Genomic DNA, 22,209 nt, shown 5'->3' on the forward strand with positions numbered 1-22,209 from the left:
TATCATTTTCATCTTTTCATTTGAAAATAAAATAATTGCAATTTTAAAAATTGAATTTTTTTGTTTTGAAGCCAATGTTCTTTTGTTACGTGGCTCATGCGGAATAAAAAATACAGTTTTTTCATAGTTACGAAACTGAAAATATAAAAGCAATAACCCAAAATGCTGTACAATATAGAAACAATTTGCAAGTTTATGTATGACATTTTGAATAGAATATACCCGCATCAAATTACGGTCTTTTCCATGGTTAACAAACGCTTTGAACAGATGCTTTATTAAAACAAAAGAAGTTTTATTGTCTCATTACCGCACGGTACGCTCATCACTTGGACAAAAGACTGGAGTTACGGTGATTTAAAAGTTATACCTGTTATCATATTTATTCACCTAGAATATATTTACTGAAAGTGACTGAAAGACATATCCTGTTATTCATTTGTAACGATGCTCTGCTTTGATAACATTTACACAGAAAAATTCAAATCCAGCTGTTTCTTTTTTTTCTCTCAAACCATCATTGTTAAAAATGTAATATTTTTGGTTTAGTGAATTCAGACTCGTAAACGGAAGACACTCACTCCTTGTTTATACGAAGTTGAAAAGAAAAACCACTGCATGTAGTCATCAATCGATTTATTTTACATTTTGCTTTGAGCAAAGATGGGTCAACCGATTTTACAGGCGTACATTTGTGGCAAGTCGTGTCAAAGAAAACAAAAAACCATTTGATAATTCATGACATTTCAAATTTCAAAAGCGTTACGATGAAAATAGCAATTATTATTGTCAGAGTATCTGTTTTGCTGTAATTTTCGAGCTTTTTTCCCTTTCGTTTATTTTGTTGATTCCATTCGTTTCCGAATTCAATCGACGCAATACTAATAAAACTGGGGTGGCGTTTCGTCATCAACATTCAATTTAACGGTTCATCACATTTTGACATTTTGTTTTGTCAATTGTTGTTGTTCTTGAAATAGCACATATTACAGCATCGAATTCACAATTAGAGGGAAGCGGTCTGGCTACGCGTTGTTCCGTCTATTTTCGTCTGGCTATATTTTCGGCCCTGTCAATGATTTCATCATCATAATTATGTTAAAATTTTGCTTTTTAAACATAGTTATTGATTTGGATGTTGGCTAACGAAGTTGCAGTGAACATTTCTATTTATATATGGGTCAACTCCTGTGGTTTTTGAATTGAAGAAAATTGCTGTTGATATCACAACTTTCCAGTAGGTCTTTGTGTTTTATGTTTTTCTTCTCACAACACGTCATAGCAATACTACAAGTGTGACGACATATTCGACGTAAATAATACGGTTCATTGAACTATCGTATCAATTATAAAAGTTGAACAAAGTCCTCTTGGAACATACGAATATGCAGTGTAGATAGTTTTCGGGAATTCCAATGTTATACTTACTCACTTTGTATGGCTTCGTCTCTTGAAAATGAACATAAGCGAATGAATCAAGACCAACGCATTCAATAAATTAATTTTCATTTCTTTATTGTATATTGTAATTTGGTAATAATAGATTTTTATTTTTTTGGGGATAATATTTATATTTAAAATAACACATCGATTTGATTAAATGAATCTAGACTTAGACTTTCACAATACCTTGTTTGTTTGTTTGTTTTTTAAATTCAAATATTAATTTCATTAATACAATAGGTAATTGTTATCATGTGTATAATTTTAGGGTGGGTATGTTTTTTGTTTGTTCATTGAATATTGGATTAAAGTTTTTTTGTCTTTGGTTTTTTTCTTCAAAAAGTTTTGCCCGGATTTTTTCCATATGCTTAATTTGGTTATCTTTTGATTTGTGATGTTGCAGAAACATTGACTGGCATTTACAGCATAAAATTAAATTTAGCTACACGTATACAGAGAAAGAAAGAGAGAGAGAGAGACTTTAACGAAAATTGGAGTGGGTTTCATACAAATATCAATTGTGTCTGTACGTTTCATTGCCTTTTAACAATGCTACAATCCATCTCGTTAACATGGAATGTGTTGATTTCAATAAGTTCAGTTAGTTAGAAAATTCACTTTGCACAAAAGTAATTAAATACATTTGAGCGTGAAAGGGTAATGCGTGTCACCGAAAAACATTTGAAATACATTGGAAATGGTTGAATGGAAGCAGAAAAAGCTACATAAATCGTACAGTTTCATCAAATTGCTTGCGCTGTTTCGGGAATTTAGTAAATGAGCTCTTTAAATTTTATTATCACTTAATGTACTGTCTTTCTTTTTCTCATTCAAAGCGCATGCCATCCGTAGCATCATACGGGCCAACTGAAAAATGAACTTTTTTTGTATTTTATTACAAACCATTAAAATATACGACGCAAAATCGAACGTAAAAACAAAAAAAAAATCCAACCGAACCAAATGTCGAAAAAAACACGTTCATGTAAAAATACCGTTTTTCTGTAGGCCCCTTAAAATTGAAAAACAACCAGAAATGTCATTGTTGTGTTATAGATAGATTTTGTTTTTGTCACTTTTTTAGTGTGTTTTTAATTCACACTGAACGTACACCTAAATCTAGAAAATATTGTAAATACTGTTATAAAGTCTACAAACGAAGTGTGTATAGTTAAGTGAATGAGAGCCGGGTCGAGCCGAGCTGAATTGTATCGCAAGCACATTTAATTTAATATTGTTTTCATCATTTCTGTACATCTCAATAAAATGAACATGCTCTTAAGTTTGTTTGTTTTGTTTATTTCTTTTTTTTTTTGGTTTTACTTGATGCCACTTCTTACCACATCTCATACAATTCAGGTCATTTTGTATCACTTCATCCATCATACGCCAGCCGCATCCTGTTTACCCTCTGGATTTTGGCAAATTGAATTAATGAACTCAAAACATCAACGAAACGTGTTCAAAGTAAGACAATCGAAAATGAATTTACATCAATAAAATAGATTATAAGAGTGAACGCAAATGAAATTAATTCAAATCGAATGATTGCATAAAATCCCCATTGTTATCGTTTGTTTTGATCGGTTGCTTTTGTTGCTGTTGTTGTTGTACATTTGGATCCATTTTTTCATTGATTTGCTGGTTCCATTGGCGTATGTAATGCGATTTTGGTCCATTTAATGGTTGTTGCTTTTGATTGTGTAAGCTCTGCTGTTTCTCCTCGCGCCAACCATTTTCGTCCGTGGCAAATGAATTTGCTGAAGCTTCAATGTCGTATGGGCGCGATGCTGATGAACGGAATGAATGAAGTCGGGGCGTTAGCATTTGTTTTGTGTCAATGGTATTGGTCTCATCAAAATAGTAGTCGGGCGACTGAGCACTGTAAATGGAATGGTCATTTGACTGGGCAGCTCCTGTGATCTCGTCCAAAATTGCATTCATGTCCAAGTGCTGCCGGAATGGTTCAAATCGCTCGCGTTCATGGAAATTTGATGGTTCGTTACCACTACTTCGTTTGCCTATTCTCTCCAATATCTCTCTGTTCTTTATAATCTGGAAGTATAAAAAATCACAATTTTTTGGTTTCTTTTTTGGTAATTTGATAAAAGGTTCTCAAATAATTTTTACTTGAATAACAACATTGATTTAATAGAGTTCATTTTGAATAAGTATTAAAACATATATAAAATTTTAAATAATTGATACCGGAAAATCTCATAATATTTTTTCGGTAATTTTGTTCGATACATGTATGAACTAATAGCCGCTTTTTAGGAAGCCAATGAATGGCTGCCGATATTAAGATATTTTTAACATAAATGTGCACTATTTCATCGATATAAACTGCTATCTCATGCATGTAATATGCCATTACGCTGATACGAATCTAATTTATTTGGTTAATTGACGATTTTTTCATCTCATTCAACATTTACACGAATAATATGTAAAAAATCTATCTATCATCAGAGATGATGTAAAATCATATAGTTATAATCCAAATTTAATTTCATTACGAAATTCGGCGGTCTTTTTCAATAACTCACGTATTGATTGTTCATATTGATATTCACGTGATTCAAATAATTTAAAATCAAATTGGCAAAAAGGTCCTCAAAATGCCAATGAATCATGTTTAATTAAAGTCAAGTGTTTGTTTATGTCAGTTGACACATTTAAATTGAAATCGATAGTCATGGAATGTTAATTTAAAATTTGGCTCAAACAAGAACTAGTTTCGCCGAAATAATATTCAATAGAAAAGAATGTATGGATCAGTTGCGATGGCAGCTGCTATTTACGAAATAGTGTCAATCAATGGGTTTGTTTACGAATTACGGACTCACGCACTCTGCACCACTCATAAACTAATTCGCCAAGTGGCATAATTGAAAGCTATTGACTAAATCATGATAAAATATTTATTACTTAATTACAGAACGTCTGCCGACCATTAAGTACAATCACGTGCCATAAAAAAATGCTCGAAAAAAAAATTCGTACCTGAATTGACCCATTAATGTTATCATTGTTCACATTCATGTGAGCGCATTTTACAATTGTGATATTCTTTTGGTCCCAAAGACCCAAGCCCAGATTTGTTTGTACTATTTTGCGCAATTATTCAAATTGAAATGTTCATAATTCGCATTCATTAAGCTTTAATAAAAGTCATTTCTGTTCGGAAGAGAAACTCCTTTGATTTTGACGTGGAAAACTTCCTTTGATTTATAGTGTTTATAAAAATTGTTTAAAGGTACCAAAGTATGGGTCAATTTTAATCAATTTTGGTACTAAGAATAAATGCCGAAAATGCCATCCAAATATGATGTAATAATTTACATAAATTGTGACCGAACAAAGAGAGTCGACTCGACTCGTCTCGACAACATGATTTATTTACGTCAATGCACGCCAAATGGTTTATGACACATTAATCAACCAAATCAATAATTTATGATGGCAATCAACAAATGGGCGACAAAATTTTTTTGGTACTTCAATTATGTTATGGTTTGGATAGGTCGTTCAGTGCGGCAACGATTAGATAAATATTTATCATTCAATCAAAAGTGAAGATGAACATCCGTCTGTTTAGTTTAATTCTAATTTAGCTGATTTTATGCGTATCGCTTTTATTGGATCACGCCATCGATTGTAATCATCCGGTGTGCGCATTGAGCACACAATGAAAGCCAAATTCAATTCAAGCAAAATGAATTTTCAGCACAAAGCTTTCGAATAATAATATTCGCGTTGATTGAAGAATTTTAGTGCCTGCAGGCATGCAGCGAAGAAAGTGTTTCATTTCAGCTTTGCAACAAACGCCAATATCAATGGCGCACAAAACATTGAATCTCATAGCATAATTTACCATTTAAATAATGAGCACATAAAAGAAAGTATAAAAATAACAAGATCAGCGAGAGAGAGAAAAAAGCGAAACACAGCGAACGCTTATGCATTGTATACTTGTCGATTTCTTTATAAGGACAACTTATCGAACACGTGACTGCGTTCGCCTAGATTAGATTACAAACGCGTAAATTGTTCTCAATGCAACGCGATCCCATCGTTTACAATTGATTGCGTTCTATACTCTCCGTTCGCACATTGCCACCATTCTAATCGCATTTAAATGTCGACGTTTTTGCAGCATAGATAATTGAAACATTAAAAGCATCGTTTAATAATCACCACAACAATGTCACTTTTTTTTGTTCAAGGCCCTTGATGAATTTCATTGAGGAAGCTTCTTTTGCCCAAATGTTCCACAAATCTACCGAGAAAGGTAAATATGATGCGGAGGTTTGGATTGGTATTTATGTAAGTGCAAATCGGATCATTAGATATTAATTTCGGCAAAAAAAATGTAGTATATTATAATCTGTGTAGGAACAAATTTCTTTCAATTCTGAGCATTTGGAATTCAAGTAAACGCGGAATAAATTTAAATAAAAACGGGAAGTTGCGATAATATTTGTTGGGGCGTTAAACATTCAATGTGTAATGTTTGAATTGGAAACCAACAAGATGATATAATATTTGAGGCGTTGGATAATTTGATACAGCTTAAGTATTTTTTATTCGAATTGGATTTAAATAAAATCGTCGAAAACGTTTTTCCATACAAACCGAAATAATAATGAGAAACGTTTAATTTCGATGTTTTTGATTCATAACAGGAGGGTAAATATAATTGATTGTGTTAAGGATTTTTAATATCCTTCATGAATAGGTCTGCCTTCCATTTTCGTTTAATTAAGTTATATTTTGAGCTGACCAAAAATGTGAGTGAAAATTCCCAACTCCGGTCACTGACGATGGCGATATTCGAAATGGTAACCAATTAAGATTCATTAGAAGGGAAACAAAGTCACATTCTGCACCTGTCATACGAATGTGTGTTCAAATTTTCGAAGGGGAATTCAACTTCCAAAACGGACTAAATACGTGATTACATTTTGTTTGCGACTTACACAATCGTTAATGGACACATATTTGCGAACACACATCTAAAATGGAAAGAGTGATGTGCTACTTATCTCCAAAGAAATTGTTCTTGTTGTCTCGTAAATTCGACAAACTTGAACTTGAATCAATCGTCATTCACTTGCCTACGCTTTTTCGTTTTATTCCCTTCGGCCAATTTCTTTTTATTTTCATTAAAGTTGTAATTCACAAAGTCATTTGGTTTACGCTTAGTGTGGGGATAACAAGAAACCGAAAAAAATAACATTGACTTAATGAACACGAGAGTTTTATTTATTGCGCTAGAAACTCACAGAGAGAACTTGGGTCTGTTTACTTGGTAAGATTGAACTTGATATTGATTATGAGTTTCTTTCGTTTGTGTTTTTCATTAGTCGAAACATTTCCAATCCTATGGTGCAAGAAAAAGAAGACTAAAAACGAATCCAAAAGTAAAATTGGAGTGAACAACAAAGATGAAATGGAAAGAACATATTCTGCAGCAGAATGAATGTTTCCGCTCTAGAAAATCTCTATCAGCAGCATGACAAAAAGGCAAATCCCACGACATTGCACATTGGATCATAATCGCATATTATTATCACAAAAGAATCACAATGAATGCGTGCCACTGTCTCTTTAGTCATTTTTCTTTCGCTCGCTGTGTGGATGACATTCACCAATGCAAAAACGTCAGTTTAATGGATTTTACAAAAATGAAATAAGCATATCTCGTTGAATTATCTTTTGCATTTATTTTGGTGACGAAAGAAAACACTGACAACGGAAGAAATGGCGTTTACAAAAAGGAACTGAGAATCAACAATAAAGGTAATTAATTGAGAAGCACCGGTGCTTTATATAATTCTCTTTAAATTTTCGTAAATTTCAACTCTCTCACCGTCTGGATTAAATTGGAATATATATTGCGGTAATTTTGCTCTTAATTTCCACATTTATGGCAGACCCTTTTCGGGCTGTTAATAAAAAATGACGTAAATCGCAAGTCAATGGATGCCGCCAATTAACCGAAAATGAACACCTTGAAATTATGTAGCGTCGTAATGGTTCATTGGAATGCCAACGAACATCGTTAAACGGAATGTATGTTTTTTTTTGTCTTGTTAACGTAAAACGAAAAGAAAAAGTATTTGAAAAATGCTTTGCTTCAGAGCACAATTCCAATGAATGACTAAAATTCATTACAACAACAAAAAATTACCTGCTTATCGTTCTCGTACTGCGATCTTCTGAGAGACTCTAACATCAGCCGCTGGCGCAGTACATCTAACGGATTAACAATAGAAAGTGAAAGTTTTGTTCGCTTTATTGGTAGCAAGTCATCCTGTTGATGTAGCACAAAGTTTCCATATGTGTTGGAACAGATAACGCACGGCAAAATAAAACCATGTAAAGAATCAAAAACAAACAAAAATGTCATAAAATTTCTATTCAATAAGTGGCCATCATCATGATGAAATTTCAATCGCGTGGGAACACCGTAATAGTATTTTCCGCATAAACGTTTTATGATATTACGTCAATGGAATTATTTGCCAAAACGAAAAAAAAAGACATGTTGGTTGTGCAAATAACCACAAAAATTCTATCTGCATGGGGGCAGCATGTAAAGACACAACCGATTCAATTATAATGTAATTAAATCGAAGATTAAATAGTTTCTATTGCACTCGCATGCCCGCATCACAGTCATGCAAATGCAGTTGAGGCATGTATTTAAATATTTATTATGACCATATGCTTCCACCTCTGTCAACAGGAATTTGTTTTCAGCAAATGTGTTTTTACTATGCAAAAATCGTTTTTCATATTGAGACTATGTTCTAATAAATAATGTTCGATTGAAATGTGTTCACCATAAACGATTTTAAGATTATATGAGTGTTGTTGTATCATTCTTACCCGAAAGCCATATGGTGTGTTATCTAATCGTCGATATTTTGCTAATGGTGACGGTGCATAAACACATTCACTTGCTGTTATTAGTGTGATGGTCAATAGTGATAGAAGCCACAGCGTGGCTACCATATTTTCTGTAAATGAAAAAAGCGAAAATTTAATAAAATCATTCAAAAAACACTTCCTTAAAATATAAATTACACACATTAACAAGTGTGAGTTAAGCAAATTTATTTCAGTCTAGATAGAAAATAGTCATTTTGTTAATATGGACTTTATCGTCTCTTGGGAGAGACTCAACTCAATAAAATTAATTCAATGCCATAGAGAAATGCGTCATAAATCACAACTTTTGCAAACAAGTTTACATGATTAAAAATCTAATTTGGAACTTTTCGAGTTTATTTTCAAGCCAATTTTTATTAAGTATTCGACGTAAGTGGATTGTTGGAAAATGATAAAATAGCAATCGAATAGAGCATATGCAATGCTTGTAACACTTCCACACTACAATGGCATATTAACAGTCTTTTTTACAGAAACCACAAAAAATAATTGAATTTAAGCTGCAAAATTGTATGCAGAATGAAATGAAACGGATATTAAAAAATTTAACAAAGAAAATGTATCACATTTACAGTATTGAATGCATAAAAGTATTTTATTTTCAATATTTTTTTCAAAATTGAAAGTCAGAAGATCCAGGAGGATAAATAAAATATGAATAAAGTGAGTAAAAGCATATGCACTGGTGGATACCTTCATATATGAATCGTTGGGATAAAAAAATGGCTTTCATTTGTTCCAAATAATACAGCTTCAATTTGAAGAAAAAAACTTCGTTTTCAACTATTATTTGAAAAAAAAAATCGTCGCAACGATTCATATGTAGTTTTTTTATGTATTCACATAATGTTTAATTTACAGATGTTTCCTCCTAGCACCATATTATATGCCAAACAACTGTGAAAATATAATTTCTTATACAGAACTTTCTATTGTGAACGGAAGATTGGAAAATGAAGGGTGCTATATTGAAGGAAGTTTAACGATGGAAAATCACATTAATAATGTATATTTTCAGTTTCAAACTGTTATGTAAAACGCACAGATCTGCTGTCGATTCGATGAAATAATAAAGTTAACTCATCAACATGGTGCAATTTTGAAGCCATTCGTTAAATTTCAATTAGTTTGCCGCAATTTGTGGGTCGCAAATAAAATTGTCATGTGCAAGTCATGTAGGCAATAATGTGTGTTCGGAAATAATAAATGAAACTAGTAGGTTTTGGTGCACAAATCAAATATCGCAATGATGTGATAACAATAAAGATATTATCCTGTTGCCGCGAAATGTTTTAATTAACATTAGTTGCGAAAAATACAAACAAATCATGTTTGCCGTCACTTTGTTGAATTGAGAATGATTTAAACCATGTGCCGCGAACTCGATTTGCGTGTGTCAACTGGGTTCAATCAATTCAAACTGGTATCGCTCGCATATACTCTAAATATTTTTTCCGCCTTTCACCAACCGACAGCTGGTATTGTTACAGTGCACGATTTGTGGTAATTTGAAACTTTTGAAATGATAGCAAGCAACAAGTTTCGAAAACACCAGGAATTCGGGATAATAAAAAACAAACAAAAATGGTTTCGAAATGTACATGATTTACAATTATTTTCGAATTGACAACAACATGTTACCACCTCGGGTAACTGTATACTGCACCAATTTGGTTTGAATTGAACTTTTTGTAATGCGAGTTCGCCGTTCTACAATATACGAACATGCCTCTTTTTATACTTCAGAAAATTGTGTCATTCGGAAATTGACGCAGTTTCGAGCACTAAATTTCAATAAATCTGTTTTTCCATAATGAATGCAACTTTTCGAATCAGTGTAATGTAAAATATATTTATTTGCGTTTTATTTGTGCACATTTTCTAGAAGTGAAATTATACCATTTAAAGTGAATTTCTATGCCATTTAGAATGACAAAGTTTTCTTTACTCAATAAAATAAATACGCAAAGCAAAGATTGCTGCGCATAGGTTTGCGTTTCCGCATAATGTGTTCCCATTACAATTTAAGAAACTCGATAAAATACCCAAATCAACAGAAATTCGAGAAAAGTTTGTTATTTATTCAGTTAGTTTGTGCATATGAGCAAATATCGGGATTAAATGCTCATTTCCCGTTGTTGATACAAAACAATGTCATGAACCGTACAAACAGACAAATGCACGTGTGCTGTTAACCACAAATCATCAACTCATTTCGCAGCGCAGACAATTACTAACAAAGATTAACAAAATATTTAACAGTGAATGAAATTAAACAATGTTGTGATTATAAAATGCACACACCTCCACAGAAATAAGTCAATTCTAAAAATATAAACGGTAAAAATGGAATACACATTATGGAAGTACAATTTTAAGTTGTGTAAGGGCGCGTGAAGTGATTGATAAGTATTATCTTTCTACATGCTAAGCTTATTTATTTTGCCAGATTTCGTCAACAACCATTTATTTATGCGAACACTTTGGAAAGCGTTTGAAGTTAAATGCAGACAATAAATAGCTTTCGTGCAGGAGAACGGATTTGCCTTGAGCCAAATCGAGACATTTATTTAGAGACCAGCTAAATCGAAAAATGTGGGAATGTATCTAGAATATTCTACATTCTATTTGAATACAGTGCCAATCTAGGGATGCTGCATCTGTACATTTGTCATACGATGAATCTCCAAGGGAATTATTTTCAAGCAGAAGCATAAATTCCATCGAATTCAAATATTTAATTCATTCGGTTTTATTATTGACATTTTATATATTTCAAAAGGAGAGAACATATTTTTGATTTGGAGTAAACAGCAGTGAGTATTGAGTACGGTATCTACAACCTGTGATTTTTGCCATTAAATTTCAACTTCATGAAATTTAAGGAAAAATTTCTTTGTAGCCACATAATATTATTTGATAATTTTGAAGAAAAAAAGTGATTTTAAAAGAATTCGAAAAAGGTGCAATTCATACGCAAGCTTGTATATTAAAAATTCTTTGCTCAGCAAAAGCTGAAATTGTGGTTTCAAAGCTTGGACCGAGATGTCAAAATAATGTGGCCATTCAATTTCATTACTATGGAGTCCAATTTGTATGCTTCAGGTGTTCAGTTTATTCAATGGTGAATATGTTCATTCATTTTTTTAAGCTTCTGTTTCTATTTGTACAGCCACCGAGCCCAATTTACCAAAGCATCAAATATATATTCGCAGTGGGAACACAGGTAGATTGCAAAAAAAATATTTAATCAGTTTTGTTTAACGACACAACATTTAACCTCTTAGGCAATCAAAAATTTCCCTTGAAATTAGAGATACGATGTGAGAAATACTTATTCACTTTCGGCATGCATAGAATAAAAATGCAAAAAATAAAAAGAATTTGTGACATTTTCAAATGATTTCATTGTTAATCGAGTTAAATAATTCATCAACAATAAAATAAATCATTCAAATAATTCGGAAGTTTCATTACGTGGGTGACTCCAGAATGGAGATAAACACATAAACGAAAGTCTATTATTGGTTTTGTGGGTTACAATTATACGGTGCCCGAGTATTTTCTGGTCAATCATCATTCATTTTGGACGTTTCTGTCATATATAATCAGCATGCATTTTGCCTTTTCAAAGCAATTCAATGAATCATGTTGCGATGGATTGTATAGTTTTATTGCATTATTTATGGAACCATTAGGCATTGGATATGATGTGGATGAAATCGAAGATGTTTGTATTTGTTTATCGGGTAATGTGAGGACATTAAGAGAAAGTAACTCGGATTTATTTAGATTTTGACCAAACAATAAAACCGATCGGTTCTAACAATAGACCACACTTTTACGGCTAGTAAAATCGACGGTTTTTTTTTATTTGAAGGCCACATGAAGGGTACGAACGTTTATGATTAGTTCAAGACATGAGCGCAATGTATTTATTACTCTTTTTGTTCCATCATTTCGATTTATTGATTTCCATTTGTAGATTTTTTGTTCCTTCCAAAATATATTATTAGACAATATGCCAATGATTTTGTTATATTTTGTGCAATTCATTAGTTTTCTATGTACGGTATGAGCGCACTTTATTTTGATTTTATAGCCAAATACGAATTAACAGTAAACAATAGTCTGTTTGCCATTTGCCCATTCAATGGCATTATTTAATTAATTCCATTGTTTGTGCACAATATTCCGTCTATTGACGAATCGCGACGAAAATTCAATTGGAAATCATGTGTTTGTTCGACTTTGAATGCAAAGGGTTAAAATACGTTCACCAATTATATCTTAATAGTAAAACATTTTGCGTAGGTCAATGAGTAAAGACAGCCAGTCGCTTTGAATTGCTGCCAAGTGTGAAAGCCATCAAAATTCATGCCAATAAAATATTCCCTTGCACGATGAGCAAATAAAAATGAACCGTGAACATGGACTCAAAACATAAGAACAACAAGAAGAGACATAAAACCTATTAAAGATGGATGAGCGCTTTTTCTCTCGTAGAGATTTCATTTCGAATTTTAATCTCAATACTTTTTCACTTGGCAGAAGCTAAGCGTTTGTCCTTAATTCGCCTTTTTATCAATTCGTTTACAAATCAACATTGTTTTTCAGTGTTTCAATTTCCGTTTCAGTAATTCTCTAATCGGCTCTGAAGTAGACCATGTCCATCCATTTCCATAAATCAATTTCGATTCGCGTTTTTCATATTAAAATGAGAAAATATCCATTAAGACTGTAACAAATTGAACGCCTTCTAAGAAGAAAAAACATTTTCGATAAAATCGATATAGATTTTAATTCTCGGTTTCTATTATAAAACATAATGAATAATCTTGACAATTTTGTTTTGAAAGAAGAAAAAAGCCGTTTGTTTATCTTTCGATTTCATTTTAAGAAAAATGCATTAAATAATTTCCCATGTTATTAAAACCATGTAGATTCAATCATTTACGCTTCAATAAACACTTTGTTTTTGTTAGCTTTTTGTCGCTGTAGACACAGTACTTTGTACATAACATTAATGGGTACGACATTAGTCTGAAAAGTTATTGATGCACACAGTTCAAATATGACGATGGGAAGAGCGCATCAGTGAGATAAGCGTGACTTAAATATAATCTAACATAACGGACGTAACTCGTAATGTTAATTATTATGATTAAGTAATTCATTTATTAGTCATCTTTGGTACGACAACAGGATAATTGCGCAAGATGTATGATGATCAATATCGTACGATTCTTAAAAAAGTTCAATAAAATAAAGTCCATATGATCAACAACATGTCAATTTTCTCCGAGCGTAAAGTGTTGTTCTTTCTTTAAACTTTCGTTTCACTTTATATGCTGAAATCAAAGGGCAAGAGTTGATGAAAGTTGGCAGCGAAATGAAAATTGCGCAATGAAACAATAAAAAGTTTTGTGTCATAAAGTTGAAATAAAAACAAACATTTGCTCAATTATATATGTCATTTCCTGCACACAGTTTGTCTTTGGGAAATGTTGTTATTGAATAACTTGTTGTGTCATTGTTGTTCTTCTGAATTATGTGATTTTTCACTTGTCATAATTGCATCATACAATTGGTACTACAGACAGTAACTGAGTACAAGATAAAACATACTACGTAAACAAAAATGTGACAAAAATAAAACGGGAATAACAAGCTTACGATTTGTGTGAACAAGGAATTCCAGCTTTTGTACTGAACGATAATAATCGATTCGTTAATATCTTTTGGTGTGTAATTTATTGAAACAAAAAGTCACATTATATTAAGATTTCTTGAGTTCAGTGAATTTTGCTTTTGCGTTCAATCATTTGTACATATTATTTTTGATCAATCTAATCAATGGAATGCCGTTTTCATTTTATACTTCAAAATACTTTCAATTTTGATACATTTGAAATTGATAACATTGAAGAATGTGGAATTCAACATTTTACTGTAAAATTATGATAAAAATCAAAACGAATGTGGTTGCCCACATCAAAGTTTCACGTTCTCCCTCAGAAATCTTTTGGCAATGTTTAAGAAACATTTTCTTTGAGGAAAGCTCACATATTTTCTGGATACTTGAAATTCTTTATTTACTCTCTCAGATTTTTTGTTTGCCATTTAACATCAGTGATTACGAACGTAAAAGTGATTTTGGTTTGGTATTCATATTCAAATTTATTGTTGCCCTGAAATTTCCGGAAAATTTTCTCTCACAAAAATATAATGATAATATTTGCAGAACAACCAGCCACTTATTCTCGAAATAGGCAAATGCTTTTGAACTATTTCTGAATGCCTAAAATTTCGATGCGCACATCAGAATTAAATGTCAATCATGAAAGGAAGAATTTCAAACGAAATACCTGCTAATAACGTTCGTATTCGACTGCGTCAAATGCAGAAATTTTATTTTAGTCACTTATTTGATATAAAATAACTTTAAACATCATACTAAACGTCAAATTCGTCACGAATACTTGGAACTGACACACACCAAAAAGTGAAACAATTCCGCGGCCGTAAGAGTTTCAATTGTTCTGAATTATCGTCAGAATATTTCCAAACAATAAAAAAAATTGGGCCAAACAATATTCTGTTGTCTTAAATATGTCAGTATTTGCATTAATTTGTAGAAATGGGCCAATTAGAAAAGAAAGTATGTTTTATACCTTGAGGCAGCCGTAAAAGGTGCAACATAATCAATCGCAATCTTGTATCAATCAACATATAGCATTTTATTCTTTAGTTCTGTTCAAGTGAGCTCGTTAGTATGCCCACATGCATATTGAGATTGAAAGTATTGATATTCTAGATGGCATTTAAATAACACGATACGTCTGTACATTTGTTCATCATAAAAAGTTGGAAATAGTTTATATGTTGCACAGGAATTTATTATGCTGAGCAAATGCTTCCATTAAATCATGAAATCGATACGGATACATATACGCAAATCGATTGTTTCTGACAGAGGCGTTTTTTATACCCATATTTTATGGCACATGAAAATGTATTTTTGATTATATTATCATTTACACGACATTTTGTTGTCTAACCAAAAATCAATCGCAACATATTTTTTGGGTGCCATAGAACATGCTTTTATTTGTGCATTGATGGTTTTCGTCGACGGAAGCATATTAATGGCGATAATTAAACTGATAGGTTGGTTATATTGTGGCAGGTTTACTTTCCATTGTCGTCATTTAGCTTCTGTTAAAAAAGGTAAAATGTTTGGGTCTATGCAATTACCGAGAGTCATAGTTTCCAAAGTGGCATTATTATTCATAGTAATTGATATTGTTATCAGCACATTACACGGCTATCAATTTTTTGAGGGAGCAATACTAAAAAGAAGGAAAGGTTGAAGATCTGTGAATTTTACTCGAACTCACGGCCCACACATCTTTCTATTTTCCTTGTGTTTATTTAAACTACCAGAAAAAAATCCGCATCGATTGGAAATATAAAAAAATGTATGCGGTTCCCGTAAAAAAATGCCGTGTTTTTTCTCTCTTCAAGGATGTTTTCTTCTTAACGTCTGATAAATTTGCATTCTATGGAAACTGGTGAATTTGCGGAGAAATTCAAACAACGAACTCGAGTTTTTTCTTTATATTAGCACCTGAGGATAATTATTTTGGAGCATCTAATTTGTAAATTCACTACCATCTGAAATGTACCGCAATTTTTTCACCTTTGTTTATTATTTTGGAAATACTAAGTCAACAGAAAAATACTCCCCCGAGCGTATTTTACTGCTTGGCAAGCTCTTGGCATGAGTTATATTGGTCAAATCTATTCAATATAAAGGAAATTACGTGGGAGAAAGTAACGTTTCATGAAAAATTCAGAATACGACGCCTCTAATGAATGTCATAAAACGTCCAGAATGGAAAAGTTGCGTATTTTTATGTATGCATGAAAGGGGAATTGATTCAAATTTTGGTAGAGCACTTTGATTACACTGTTTCTTCGACTTCAGTTTTATTTCCATACGCATGGTCAGTATTTAGTGCCTGCATTATGAGTGACACGCACACTTGTGGGCTGTTGTTTGTTTTTCGATCGCATCAAGTGAATCACTGAAATCCTGATTTATTTCTTCGTATTCTGGTCAGAGATGATTTTGCTTGCATTTGATATTTTTTTCTTCCAAATTTGTAATGAAAAATTCACGTCATGAATTCGATTTTTATTGGATATAACAAAAATTCGATTTGAATGTGACTTTGAATGGTATGACCCTGTCAGTAAAGCAATAAAACATTTAAAGTTTAAAAAAGTCTTGAATCGCTTTGTGGCCAACTCAAAACGAATGAAACCAATTTCAAATGTTCAAATTCGATTTTCTAAGTGCATTTCATTGAATTTCTCCAGAATATAAACACAATTACACATCAATAGAAAGGACAGTGGCACAAACTACCGTTTTGCGAAGCACTTTGACAACGTTAACAGAATCTGGACAGAGATTTTTTTCTCTCTCCGAATCTTGTGAATTTTTCCCACTTGTTTTGGTAGCGTCAAGCTTGCAGTTCCCCTGAGAGTCGAATGTGGTCAGATATGTTCATTGTATTTATTGATGAAAAAAAGGAAAAGACTCTAACGTGTTATTATTCCACGTTTACACTTGAAGCGTTCACCAAATTTGCACACACTCTCTTCGAGATGAACTATCTTTTTATTCGGTTGCAACCATTCCACGAACTCACTTCGTATTTTAAATTCCATTGTTCAACTTCATCAACTATTTGACTTGTTTAAAGAACGAAGAAAAGCATCACGCAAGAGAGAACAATACAAGAAAAAGGTTTTCATTATTTGATTTCCATAATTCAGTATGTAGATGTGAACATCCGAAATATTGACATGTGACGAGTGTGAAAAGGTCACCGTGAGAATAAATCATGCAAAAACACCTCAGAAGCTCATATAATTTCTCGATCCTTCTTTTTCCAGTAAATTATCATTGAATAACTCGAGAAAGTTTTAGCTTTTCTGATTAAACTTTAGTACTTTCTTCTTCAAACTACGTTCAACAAATATTTGGTGAATGCCAAATTAGTGACATTATTTTTGAAAATATTGTCTTTATTCGACTTTAAGTTTTACCTTCCTTTTAACAAATCCAAACCAGAAGTATTCTAAAATGTTCCTTTTTTTCTCGTCCCAAAGACGAGATTTACAAGCATACAGCCGAAGAAATTCTCGCGGAAAGTTTCTGCATAATTTTGGATAATAAAAAATGTGAAGGAAGTTTCAAATAGATGCTTTTATATGGTTGTCAAGTTCTTACGCATGGGTGAACCGTGATACCAACACATTTATTACAAAACGAAATGTGTGAGAAAATTGAAAGGCTAATGAAAAATTACGCAAATTTAGTTTTATGTTTAACTGTGATTTAAGGGTAAATTTAAAGTAATAACCTTCTTTTTTCTCGCACAAAAAACCGTATTTTCGACATAAACAGGGGTTAACTTTTCAAATAAAAAAAACCCTTAATCTGAATTTATTGGCCAACATCATTATTAAGGGAAGTTTTTTCGTGCTAGTTTACAAGGATATTTTGTTCACGATGAAACTCTCACTTTTGTTCATATATCTATTTAGCATTGAAAGCGATTTGTTCAATTTCATTTTAATCGAATGTGTAATACACCATTCGAATATTAGAATCTACGTTTCTATGATGCTGTTCTCGCGCTTTTCAAACGAATTGACACGTTTCGTTGGCTTTGGATTGTTTGTTTTCGTTCTTACTAAACGTGTCATTTCGCCCTCGCAATATGCGATAAATCAATTTACGAAAAAATTGTAATGACTAATTCGTTGTGAGTTTGGCGTTATGCTAACACATAAAGTGTTGTGCGTCATCTTAAACGCTCAATAAAAAATGATTAAGAAATCTATTACGCTTCATTTAACGTTCTGCTAGAAGTGTCAGATTTTATTATTAAAAGGATGTAAATTTTTGAATGGTTCCCGAAATCCATTGAATATTTTATAAATACAAAAACATACAAAGTAGCAAATTGGCAATTCATACTCTTCAAGAAAAGTCATTTTTATCATAACATATTTTCACCCTCCATTCAAATAGCTACAAAGTATCAACGCAAAAAAAACGTTCCAGAGAATGGTGAAAAACAAATGAACGAATTTCGAAAACCACTTATATTTATGGCAAATGTTAAGAATGAAGAAAGTAAATAAGATACACATTTCCATAAAGAATTCAGTGTGGTTCAAGAGTCTGATGTTATTCATCATGGATAGAAAAATGTAGTCGATTTTTATGAGATTGAAGTGAGTGTTATTTCTACATATTTTACGAAGTACAAACTCTTTAGTAACACATCTCATTGCAGTAATTTAAATATAAAACAGTTTATTTTCTCAAAATCATGTCCCAAAGTTGTAAATAGTCTATTTATTTGTGTATCCTTTGTGATTAGTGTTACGATAAAGGATACCAAGATTTTGTCATTTGACTTAAGAAAAGAATTGGTTTGTCCATTTATTATAATCACTTTCTATTGTTGCGTTTTTGTGTGTGAATACATCACATACCTTCTAACTGTGAAAAGCTTACACACAGTGCTTACACTTGCTTATGGTCAAACGAATTTTGTTGGTCAATAAAGTGAGGTTTGTCATAAAATTGCTTCTGACATATTTGAACCCTTCAATATAATAAAACAAGCTTTAACAGGATTTTATAAGCCATAAACATGGTTTGTGACCAAAATTCAGATTTTAACCAACTGTTTGGACAAAAGTAATTTGACTTTTGGCGTTCGGGATAAATTGAATTGATGTGTCCGAGAATGTTTGGTGAGGTCGATTTTGTTAGAATTTGTCATGAATAAAATCGACTGTTTACTTTACAATTTTGAAATCAAATTCACATCAATATTTATTTGTTCGAGTGTTTTTTGCCAAACCTGGCCTTTTTCAATGTGTTACACGTATGAGTACTACTTCATTATGTCTTGATGCCAATTTACGTACTGTCTATGGATTCTTGGCGGCTATAAGTACACGAAAATCAAAAGGAATCTTACCGAACAATCAAGCACAAGAATAATCGAATTCAATCTATTTCGCAAGGTTTGTTTTCATTTTCTATGAATTGCCGATGAAGACGGTGTTTCAGCCGTAACAAATGCTATTAACACAAGATTATAATTAGTTTTTGGCGTGCTGATTTGTGCTTACTTAGAAGACTTTTATCAAAATAATTAATTTAATTGACATTGCTAATAATTCAATACATTGTTTTTGTTCGCGTTTGATTTACCGGAAAATCGAATTAGTGCACGGCTCACACTTTGGATTTAAAAAAAATACATCCAAAACCTACTGAGAGCCTGTCGCAAATCAAATGGTATTTGTAAATCCGTTAGAAGAACTGTATTCGTGGGTTCGAACTCAACAAAAATGAGCAAATTTATAAATTACGTTTTATTAGACAGACAATTAGATTCTTTTGCTTCTTTGCACACGCTAATTGTTATTTCGATGTTGTTTGCACTTTTTTCTGATCAAGACGCATATCAACACGGCGTTGATTCGAAGTGAGTGATGCGATGGATACAGTGTTTAATGGCTTTTAACACAATAGAATGGCAGCATTTAAATTACATCGTGGTATTTGATGTATTAAATAAAATTATCCGTGAAGAGTGAAACAAATGAAAGTGCTGCAACAAGTAATTGTTTTATTGTCGCTCGTTGTCTTCCACACTGCTGAGGAAAATCAATAAATTACATAAAAAATAGCATAGATTTCGAAACAGAGCATTCGTAAATAGATGAATAAATAAATAAGACTAGAAGCATACAACAGAATTATAAATAGCCAATTGTTTTTGATTTCTCTTGAGAATATCCTGCATTTGTTGATATTTCAATTCGAGTGAATCGTTTTTCGGTTCAATGTTTTCAATATCTTTTTCTTTCGTTTGTTTTTGGGTTGCGATTTTTTTTTTGTTAGTGTCCAACTATTTGAAAGCATTAAAAAAATGTTTCCGAATTGTTTTTCTCTAGAAATATTGTCCAAAAGAATGCATCAAAAGTTTGAATTTCAGAATGAAGAGAAATACCAACATAGTTTGTGCAAAATGATTTTTTTTAAATGTGAGAGCATCAAAACTGCATCAAGAGACGGTATTCAGGTATGCAATTTCGTATAAAAGGAGGCACTAACCTTTTCTGTGATTAACCATATTTTTTGAATGCCGAAAGGAGGGATATGCGAATTCACAACAATCAGCTACGAAGCTTTTAATTTTTCGAACAACAACAACAAAAATGGCACTGATGAATGACAAATCCGTCGTCAGCAGTCACGTATCAAAAGTTTGTTTTCGTACAAAAATCCGTTTGAAATGCACAAGTATTTAAATAGCTCAAACAAGCGGTCACTCTCACTCTCTGGACGTTTAGTTTTTCACTGTTGCTTGGAAAAAAATGTATATTGCCTTTATTTTATCGATCAATTTTATAGACCGAGTTTGATGGCTTGCTGCTCGTTTTTGTCCACAATACGAGTAGTTTTGACATGTATATAGAAATCACAATGGAAATTATCGATTTGAGAAGAGTGTATACGTGCCGTCTAAAATTATCACCGGCTCATTAAACAGTACAGGCTTTATTTAATCAGCCGTAAGTATTGATCGTGTTTTATGAAAGTTCAAAGGGTGAAAATTTATGCTGATGTCCTATGTTCTCTTTTTTTTTTAAATTAATCGCGTCAATTCGTTGAAAATACTCAATTGATTTTATTGTCTTCGACAAAACTTGAAATAACATTCAATCTGCTTGAAATATTTTTTAAATTCTGGAGACTGAGCCGTACTACCTTTACTAGAGCAAAATGGAAAAAGTAGAAAACAAAAGAAAATTGATGTAAATAAATCGAATGATAACTCACTGCTGATCGGTTCTTTTTTTCCTGAAAATTTCTGTTTAAAAAATATCGAGTGGCACTAAAATCCACCCTGTTGCATAAAATTCGATTTTACGATTTTTGTTTCGATGGAAAAAAATTGGCAACAGAAAAAAAAATTGCTAGAGAAAAATCCAGGAAAAAATGCACAAAAAAATGCTAACACCAAAATATTTTATTTCACCTTTTATTAATTTTTTAACACTGCACTACAAATCACAAAATTTTGTTCGTATATTCAACAACGGAATACAGAGCCACAACTGCCAGAGTTTATTCAACAAGTTGTTTTTAGTTCAATGTTTCACGAACAAATCACCATATTTTCGTCGTGCGTGTTCCTTTTAATACCAAAATTGAGTGCGAGCTGCCTGCCTTCGTCATCGTCGTCACTGTCGACACAATGTTTGCGATGTATGTATGTATATGTCTATATCGCTCTCTCTGTGTGTTGTTTCGCCGATACGATAGCAAATTCAGATTGGATGTTTACGCATTTGATAAGCCATTTTCGATGCGTGCAAGCACCGTTCGGTTTGTGTGAAACACTGTTTTCTTTTCAAAGTGATACTCATCAATTCGTTAAGCGGGTCGTGGGAATTTCATAGCGCCAAGTAATATTTCTACGTGACGCTGTGGCGAATCTATGCACCGGTAACTTTTCACATTTGCTAATCAATTTTTTAAACAATTGATGTGATTGATAATTGGCATTTATTAATTTGAAATCTTATGGTTTTGCTACTAATTTGAAGGGTGAATAACAACATTTTTCCTTCGGTCCAATTTTTTTTTAATGTTGCAAAGGTCTGAAAGAAAGAGTTGAATAAATTAACATCTTG

General features: G+C 32.3%; 1 protein-coding gene across 5 annotated transcripts; it reads right to left on the reverse strand.

Annotated features, from left to right (window-relative positions):
* Positions 1 to 1,562: 1,562 nt before the first annotated feature.
* Positions 1,563 to 21,669, reverse strand: LOC116350678. Of its 5 annotated transcripts, none has more exons than XM_031782560.1 (5): positions 21,552 to 21,669; positions 20,624 to 21,280; positions 8,341 to 8,471; positions 7,640 to 7,762; positions 1,563 to 3,498 (listed from the first exon to the last, which is right to left on the reverse strand). In XM_031782560.1, exons 2-5 carry the CDS (start codon positions 20,640 to 20,642, stop codon positions 2,974 to 2,976), a joined length of 798 nt encoding a protein of 265 aa, XP_031638420.1. In that variant the 5' UTR covers positions 20,643 to 21,280; positions 21,552 to 21,669; the 3' UTR covers positions 1,563 to 2,973. The 5 variants fall into 5 exon arrangements, with proteins under 5 accessions (XP_031638420.1, XP_031638421.1, XP_031638424.1 ...); XM_031782561.1 differs by having other exon boundaries at positions 20,624 to 21,285; XM_031782564.1 differs by lacking the exons at positions 20,624 to 21,280; positions 21,552 to 21,669 and adding exons at positions 19,479 to 19,582; positions 21,353 to 21,484.
* Between the last annotated feature and the right edge of the window lie 540 nt (positions 21,670 to 22,209).

This window comes from Contarinia nasturtii, unplaced genomic scaffold (assembly GCF_009176525.2).
Source record: "Contarinia nasturtii isolate CC-2019 unplaced genomic scaffold, AAFC_CNas_1.1 Cnas_scaffold_4311, whole genome shotgun sequence".
Classification (NCBI taxonomy): domain Eukaryota; kingdom Metazoa; phylum Arthropoda; class Insecta; order Diptera; family Cecidomyiidae; genus Contarinia; species Contarinia nasturtii.

What these genes read in the sequence shown, in the direction of transcription:
- LOC116350678 (XM_031782560.1), bottom strand. An exon ending in ACACACCATATGGCTTTCGG is followed by an intron (nt 7,763 to 8,340) that starts GTAAGAATGATA and finishes CTACATCAACAG; the next exon opens with GATGACTTGCTACCAATAAA. An exon ending in AGTACGAGAACGATAAGCAG is followed by an intron (nt 3,499 to 7,639) that starts GTAATTTTTTGT and finishes TTATACTTCCAG; the next exon opens with ATTATAAAGAACAGAGAGAT.